General features: G+C 39.3%; 1 protein-coding gene across 1 annotated transcript; it reads right to left on the reverse strand.

The window, feature by feature from the left end:
- Positions 1-604: 604 nt before the first annotated feature.
- bhlhe40 (basic helix-loop-helix family, member e40) lies at positions 605-5852 on the reverse strand. The gene is made up of 5 exons (XM_030134641.1): positions 5389-5852; positions 5217-5280; positions 5026-5133; positions 4505-4628; positions 605-2653 (listed from the first exon to the last, which is right to left on the reverse strand). The coding sequence occupies exons 1-5, from the start codon at positions 5463-5465 to the stop codon at positions 1836-1838; spliced, it is 1191 nt and encodes a 396-aa protein (XP_029990501.1). The 5' UTR covers positions 5466-5852; the 3' UTR covers positions 605-1835.
- Between the last annotated feature and the right edge of the window lie 3078 nt (positions 5853-8930).

Below are 8930 nucleotides of genomic sequence, written 5' to 3' on the forward strand. Positions count from 1 at the left end.
CTTTTGTTACCAAACATTGTGTGTAATGCACATGTATAAATGATAAGTTGAGGCATAATAGTGTTAAAATTGCATTTATTTTTCTTGCCAATTTCAGTTTTTTCAGGTAATTCACGTTTTTTTTTTTATTCAAGGACAGTTTGTAAATGCAAATATTGTCATAATTTAATGCTTTTTATCGCACTAAAACAAAAAGCTGGCATTATTTATAGGTTATGATGCTATTACTTTACTGGTCTGACCCACTTGAGATCCAGTTGGGCTGAAGAAATGAGTGACACCCCTGCTCTAATATATAGCAGTCCCAGAAAAAAAAAAAAAAAAAAAAAAAAATTGGTGTTCTTAGAAATTGTGACAGTCTGAGCTAAAATAGATGTAATAAATGTAGCTTTGTGTCACACATCAGACACCGTTTGCTGTTATGTCTAAAACTCCCTGTGAATCGGAGCTGTTTACAGGCTGTAATCTAAGACGTGCTATTGATTTACAGAAGCTCTGCTGCTTTATGGGTTATGTAAGTGTTATGTAAGTGTGTGTTGTTATGAGGAGCTGTCAGGTCGGCCGGCTACAACACGTTTAAAGCCACCAGGCAGTCAAAGACAAATTCCACAGGGGAAAAAAAAAGAGCTTTATTAATATTTTAATATATATCAATAATACGTTATATACAAAATATATACAACAAACAACCTTGTATTACATTGCAAAATAAAAATTCCAAAGTACCTCTTTCTATACAAAACTATTATTTTTGTTTGATTACATTCACTCTCTTTGCCACAGACACAGTTAAAGCAAATATAGTCAAACATCTGCTGCTGTTGTGTCTGCGTTAAACGAGTAAAGGCAACAGCATGAGCTAACGTCGGGAACTGGGAATTTGTAGGGCGAAGAAGAAGAAGAAGAAGAAGAAGAAGAAGAAGAAGAAGAAGAAGAAGAAAATCGTGGCGGACCGCGCTCTTCCTCTCGGTAGCGACGCAAAAATACACTCAGCGGGTCAACGTATCAAAAATAGAGATGTACAAGTAGTAGAAAGGAAGATAATTACACAGACATTACTTCACAGGAACTCCATCTAGAAGCACGACGAGTCATGAGTCACAAATTCAACATCGTAAAAAGCTCGTATGGCCACATCGTAAGTGACGCACCTCGTACAGCGACGACGCCCTGAATTCTTTAAAACGTCCGCAAATGAAGAACGAAGGGTCATGGGTCAGAAGGAGAAGGTGTGGTTCTGGTCAGCGTTCGCCAGACGTGGGCTCGGAAACATTCTAGTCTAAACGGTGGTTTGTTGTTGCGCTGAAAGTAGATCCTCCGGTGTCGGATCTACGGCAGGTGAACAGAAGAAGAAGAAGAAGAAGAAGAAATGAAGCAGCATCTACAAGGGGCCTTTGTTCCATCTTTACATTCATTACAGACTGGTGTGCGTGCAAAACAAAAAGTAGGTCCAAATGCATTCTGGGAGCGTGAGGAGGGGCTTATCTGTGGCGTACATTCTGGTTTTACTTCTGACATTCAACGCTGCGAAGAAGAGCCTGGACGACCCCCTACGATCGCAGACTTAAAACAAACTGACCGAGTTCACAGTGATTCAGAGCCATGCAACAGAGTCACATGGGCACTTCAAGTCCCCCCCCCCCCCCCCCTTCTTCCCCCCAAGTCCAGTTTCAGTGTGTGAGGAGTAGATGAGGAAAGGGTGGTGGTAGCGGGAGGGTGGGGGGGGTCTACGTTCTGACGGGTCAAGCAACATCTGCCGTGGAAGGATACCAGTGCGTTTTTGTTGTTTTTTCGTTTGTTTGTCGGTCGACCCTCAGACTCCCACAGAGTTCTGCTCAGTCTTTGGTTTCCAGGTTCAGGGGGGGGACCTGCTTTAAAGCTTTGTGAAGAGTGGGGGGGTCCACGGGGGTCTGCGGGTGGGGAACCGGAGAGCCGGGCCTGGGGGACATCACCAAGGAGGAGGGGAGCGTCTCCTGGGGAAGGCTGCTCATGCCGGGGTAGACCACCGGCATCCCCCCGGGGTACCAGCACTTCTCCAGCATGGGGAGGTACGCCGCCGCCGCCGCAGCCGCCGGGGGGATGAGGTAGAAGGGCAGGCAGAACGGGGGCTGGTTGGGGGAGAAGCTCACGTAGGAATCCCTGTTCTTGTCGTCCAAGGAGTCGCACCTCGACCTCTTGGCCTGAGGTTCGTCGCTTTCCCGCTTGATGCGATCGGATGCGCCGTTCTTGACCTCGCCCTCCCTGGCGCCGCCGCTTTCCGACCACTGGGCTTTGGGCTTGTCGTGCTCGCCGCCGTAGCCGCTGTCGGTGTCCGTGTCGCTGCCGCTCTGCTCCCCCGTCCCGTGGGGGTAAGTCCTTTGGATGACGGGGACGCAGTTTTTAGCGTGACCCTCCGAAGACAACGGAGCCCTCGGCGGTTGTCCCACCGGTTTCTTCAGCTTCTCCGACGCCTGTTGGACGGGCTCGTCTGGGACGCCTCGGTGCTGCAGGACTTCGGCGGCGACCTTGTGGATGTGGCTGATGACGTGGGAGGGGGTCAGGTCTCGGCTGGTCTCTTGAGTCGCAAGATAATGGAGAACCTCTTTAGCGCAGAGGTGGAAACCGGAGCGGAACATCTCCTCGCTGTTCTCCGGGTTCTCCCCGCCATGATCACCTGGAAGAATTAGATTAGATTAGATTAGACTTTACTGACCCCACAACAGTGGATCTATAAATACACAATCATTTAATAACAGACAGAATAATGTTAAAATTGCACATAATTCTCTTCAGACATATTTGTTTAACTTAATCACATTTTTTGTAAAAGCATAGTTGGCAAATGTAAAAATTTTCATGTAATTTTACAGAATTGTCATTATTTATAAATTATTATGATAATATTTTACTTGCGATCAAACTGGTTTGTATGTGGAAAATCAAATATAATAATTTTAACATCCTTGACTGTTAATATTTTCAGTGTAATTTTTGCAGTTCACAGATTCATCCCACGGGCCGTATGGGAGTTTTTGGCGGGCCGGTTTTGGCCCACGGGCCGTATGTTTGACACCCAAAAATTTGGATTAGATTAAACTTTATTGATCCCACAACGGTGGATCTACAAATACACAAAACATTTAATAACAAACAGAATAATATTAAAATTGCACATAATTTTCTTGAGACATTTCCGGTTGTTCATATTTGTTCAAGTTAATCACATTTTTTGTAAAAGTATAGTCGGTAAATGTAAAAATTTTCATGGAATTTTACAGAGTTGTCATTATTTATAAATTATTATGATAGTATTTTACTTGCGATCAAAGTGGTTTGTATGTGGAAAATCAAATATAATAATTTTAACATCCTTGATTGTTAATATTTTCAGTGTAATTTTTGCATTTCACAGATTCATCCCACGGGCTGAATTGGACTCTTTGGTGGGTCAGGTTCGGCCCACGAACCGTATGTTTGACACCCCAAGATTTAGATTAGATTAGATTAAACTTTATTGATCCCACAACGGTGGATCTACAAATACACAAAACATTAAATAACAGTTAAATAATGTTAAAATCGCACATAATTCTCTTGAGACATGTCCGGTTGTTCATTTTTGTTCAAGTTAAACACATTTTTTGTAAAAGTATAGTCGGTAAATGTAAAAATTTTCATGTCATTTTACAGAATTGTCATTATTTATAAATTATTATGATAGTATTTTACTTGCAATGAAACTGGTCTGTATGTGGAAAATCAAATATAACGATTTTAACATCCTTGATTGTTAATATTTTCAGTATAATTTTTGCATTTCACAATTTCATCCCAATTAGAGTCTTTGGCGGGCCGGGTTTGGCCCCTGGACCGTATGTTTGACACCCCAAGATTTAGATTAGATTAGATTAAACTTTATTGATCCCACAACAGTGGATCTACAAATACACAAAACATTTAATAACAGTTAAATAATGTTAAAATTGCACATAATTCTCTTGAGACATATTTGTTGAGGTTAATCCTATTTTTTTTGTAAAAGTGTAGTCGGTAAATGTAAAAATTTTCATGTAATTTTACAGAATTGTCATTATTTCTAAGTTATTATGATAGTATTTTACTTGCGATCAAACTAGTCTGTATGTGGAAAATCAAATATAATGATTTAAACTTGCATTTCACAATTTCATCCCAATTAGAGTCTTTGGCGGGCCGGGTTTGGCCCCTGGACCGTATGTTTGACACCCCAAGATTTAGATTAGATTAGATTAGATGAAACTTTATTGATCAGACAGTGGGGAATTCACTAGACAAGGGGCAACGGGATAAAAAAAAAAAAGTGCCGAAAACAAAACAAAACAATCAACACTTCTAATAAAAATAATAAATCTCCATAGCGTGTACACACATTTACATGGGAAGCAGAATTATATATATTTTTTTATCATCTTTTCTGCACATTTCCTCTCTTCTAATAAACCCGCTTGTGCATGTGTTGCATGTGTTGCATGTTGGTTGGACTTACTGATCTGCAGGTCCTTCTGCAGGGCCAGGATCTTCTGCTGCTGCTGCTCCAGGAGGCTGCTCAGAGCCTTCACATGCTTCAGAGTCAGCTCCAGCACCACGGCTTTCTCCAAATGGCCCAGCGTCTAAAACAGGAAGACCTTCGATAAGCATGTTGATCTTTCTTATGTAACACATTCTGCAGCTGAACAGGAGGACAAGCCTAGAACACCCGGGAAGTCATGCAATCCACGTACACACACACACACACACGCACGCGTACACATGCACGCGCAAAAACTCTGCACAACAAACACAAAAACTGAAGCTTTGTCTTGAAATTTAAAGCTGCAAATTTTACCTTTATACAAAAACTCCTGCATTTAATTCCATTTCTTTTTTTTTTTTTTTTTTTTTTTAGATTATTTCGTGTTATTTTTAGACTCTGGGTCTAAATTCCAAGTCAAACAAACTGTTATTAAACCCATGTGGGCTCAGATTGTCCGGACACTTGCGGTGCCATGTGTTGGACATAATTCTCACCGTCAGTTTCAGATGTTCTGGGAGCAAATCCTTCAATTGGGCGATGCATTCGTTGATTCTGTCTCGCCTTTTCTTTTCGATCAGTCGGTGTGGCAACTTGTAGGTCTCCTGAAGGGAAGTGGGGACACTGTCAGCGGAATCCAGACTAGTTAAATGGGTCTGTTTTATTCAGCTTAAGGAGTTGAATTTACCTTGTTTTCATCTCCTCGCTTCATGCCTCTCCTGGATTTGTACACGTAAATGGGAAAATCCATTCTTTTAGATAGAGGATAGAAGAATAAAAAAAAAGTTAGACTCTTGCCTGGAAAGTGGTTATAAATAGAAAAGAGCAGATTTCAAATTAAACTCAGTAATTCTTTTTACCCCTGCATGTCAGATATATCCAACGGAGGGTGTTTGGGCACACAGGGAGGTGGTTGCGCACTGGTAATCCTCTCCATGTCGTACAAAAAAAAACAGGAATAAATCACCTCAAAGAGTCGTTAAAATGATCCAAATTCCTCCCTGGAGTCGCAGTTAAATGCGAAAAAAATGACACAAATGAGTGGGAAAAAATCGCCGCCAAAGTGCGCGGTGCGTCCCGGTGCGTCTTGGTGCGTGCGCTCCCGCTGTGGCTGGACTGGTGTGTGTTGTCACCCTGAGGTCCGGGCTCAGTTGTGAGTCTGGGAGGATCCACGCCCGTCGATGTGTGAGAGCTGGGTGGGTTTTTGACTACGTGTTAAATAAACCCTGTGACTGCAGGCACGTCTCTGAGCTACAGACAGACTGGGCTCCGTCACATGAGCCTCACGTGTCGGACGGCGCGCTCAGCTCCCCCCGCCCTCCGGTTCCCGCGCGCACACACACACACACACACACACACTCACACACTCACACACAGCACAGACACACACCTCCTCCCCCTCCCCCTCCCGGCTGCTCTGAGTACAACCCCTGCCTGTAGTAGTCTCCACCGGGGCCGGTCCCGTGTTCCTCCATGCGCCGGCCCCGGAGCCGTGTTTACAGGCAGAAAATAGAGCAGCGGCCGGCCCTCAGCCACAGCCAAAATACTCACCCCAGAGTCAAAATACTCACCCCAGAGTAAAAATACTCACCCCAGAGTCAAAATACTCACACTGTAAACCACACACTGCAGCTTCACAAACAATGCAATAAGAACAGGACTGAAATAATAGAAGAACAAGACTGAAAAGAAATAATAGTCATGACACATGAATTTGCATTATTTTGTTCTGTCTGAAGAAAACTGAGATATATTTTAGGATCTTATAATGCATTAATGAGTAAAATAATGTCAGTATTTGAGAGGATATTGTCATATTTTGGTTCATATTTCTGTCTTGTATGAGCACTAATGCCAAAAAATGACTTTCAGAGGCTCTATAACCCATAACTCATTTAATATAATCAGATATAATAGATTTAGAACTAGTCCCTCATCCACAGAGTCAAAATACTCACCCCAGAGTCAAAATACTCACACTAGAGTAAAAATATTCACACTGTAAACCACACACTGCAGCTTCACAAACAATGTAACAAGAACAAGACTGAAATAATACAGTCATTATGAATGAATTTGTCCAAATTGTAAGTAAAAAAAAAAATAAAAAAATTCTGCATTATTTTATTCTTTCAGAAGAAAACTGAGATACATTTTAGCATCTTATAATGCATTAATGAGTAAAATAATGTCAGTATTTGAGAGGATATTGTCATATTTTGGTTCATATTTCTGTCTTGTATGAGCACTAATGCCAAAAAATGACTTTCAGAGGCTCTATAACCCATAACTCATTTAATATAATCAGATATAATAGATTTACAACTAGTCCCTCATCCACAGAGTCAAAATACTCACCCCAGAGTCAAAATACTCACACTAGAGTAAAAATATTCACACTGTAAACCACACACTGCAGCTTCACAAACAATGTAACAAGAACAAGACTGAAATAATACAGTCATTATGAATGAATTTGTCCAAAATTGTAAGTAAAAAAAAAAAAAAAAAATTCTGCATTATTTTATTCTTTCAGAAGAAAACTGAGATACATTTTAGCATCTTATAATGCATTAATGAGTAAAATAATGTCAGTATTTGAGAGGATATTGTCATATTTTGGTTCATATTTCTGTCTTGTATGAGCACTAATGCCAAAAAATGACTTTCAGAGGCTCTATAACCCATAACTCATTTAATATAATCAGATATAATAGATTTAGAACTAGTCCCTCATCCACAGAGTCAAAATACTCACCCCAGAGTCAAAATACTCACACTAGAGTAAAAATATTCACACTGTAAACCACACACTGCAGCTTCACAAACAATGTAACAAGAACAAGACTGAAATAATACAGTCATTATGAATGAATTTGTCCAAAATTGTAAGTAAAAAAAAAAAATAAAAAAATTCTGCATTATTTTATTCTTTCAGAAGAAAACTGAGATACATTTTAGCATCTTATAATGCATTAATGAGTAAAATAATGTCAGTATTTGAGAGGATATTGTCATATTTTGGTCCATATTTCTATCCTGTATGAGCACTAGTGCCAAAAAATGACTTTCAGAGGCTCTATAACCCATAACTTATTTAATATAGTCAGATATAATCGATTTAGAACTAGTCCCTCATCCACAGAGCCAAAATACTCACATCAGAGTAAAAATATTCACACTGTAAACCACACACTGCAGCTTCACAAACAATGCAATAAGAACAGGACTGAAATAATGGAAGAACAAGACTGAAAAGAAATAATAGTCATGACACATGAATTTGCATTATTTTGTTCTGTCTGAAGAAAACTGAGATATATTTTAGAATCTTATAATGCATTAATAAGTAAAATAATGTCAGTATTTGAGAGGATATTGTCATATTTTGGTTCATATTTCTGTCTTGTATGAGCACTAATGCCAAAAAATGACTTTCAGAGGCTCTATAACCCATAACTCATTTAATATAATCAGATATAATAGATTTAGAACTAGTCCCTCATCCACAGAGTCAAAATACTCACCCCAGAGTCAAAATACTCACACTAGAGTAAAAATATTCACACTGTAAACCACACACTGCAGCTTCACAAACAATGTAACAAGAACAAGACTGAAATAATACAGTCATTATGAATGAATTTGTCCAAAATTGTAAGTAAAAAAAAAAAATAAAAAAATTCTGCATTATTTTATTCTTTCAGAAGAAAACTGAGATACATTTTAGCATCTTATAATGCATTAATGAGTAAAATAATGTCAGTATTTGAGAGGATATTGTCATATTTTGGTCCATATTTCTATCCTGTATGAGCACTAGTGCCAAAAAATGACTTTCAGAGGCTCTATAACCCATAACTTATTTAATATAGTCAGATATAATCGATTTAGAACTAGTCCCTCATCCACAGAGCCAAAATACTCACATCAGAATAAAAATATTCACACTGTAAACCACACACTGCAGCTTCACAAACAATGCAATAAGAACAGGACTGAAATAATAGAAGAACAAGACTGAAAAGAAATAATAGTCATGACACATGAATTTGCATTATTTTGTTCTGTCTGAAGAAAACTGAGATATATTTTAGGATCTTATAATGCATTAATGAGTAAAATAATGTCAGTATTTGAGAGGATATTGTCATATTTTGGTTCATATTTCTGTCTTGTATGAGCACTAATGCCAAAAAATGACTTTCAGAGGCTCTATAACCCATAACTCATTTAATATAATCAGATATAATAGATTTAGAACTAGTCCCTCATCCACAGAGTCAAAATACTCACCCCAGAGTCAAAATACTCACACTAGAGTAAAAATATTCACACTGTAAACCACACACTGCAGCTTCACAAACAATGTAACAAGAACAAGACTGAAATAATACAGTCA

The sequence above is a fragment of the Sphaeramia orbicularis genome, chromosome 5 (genome assembly GCF_902148855.1).
Source record: "Sphaeramia orbicularis chromosome 5, fSphaOr1.1, whole genome shotgun sequence".
NCBI classification, from domain to species: domain Eukaryota; kingdom Metazoa; phylum Chordata; class Actinopteri; order Kurtiformes; family Apogonidae; genus Sphaeramia; species Sphaeramia orbicularis.

Bases quoted from the DNA above. Each gene is read 5' to 3' on its own strand.
- bhlhe40 (XM_030134641.1), bottom strand. From the start codon at position 5,465: ATGGAGAGGATTACCAGTGCGCAACCACCTCCCTGTGTGCCCAAACAC. The intron at 5,281-5,388 runs GTAAAAAGAATT...TCTATCTAAAAG, and splicing joins GATATATCTGACATGCAGGG to AATGGATTTTCCCATTTACG. The intron at 2,654-4,504 runs GTAAGTCCAACC...TAATTCTTCCAG, and splicing joins GCAGAAGGACCTGCAGATCA to GTGATCATGGCGGGGAGAAC.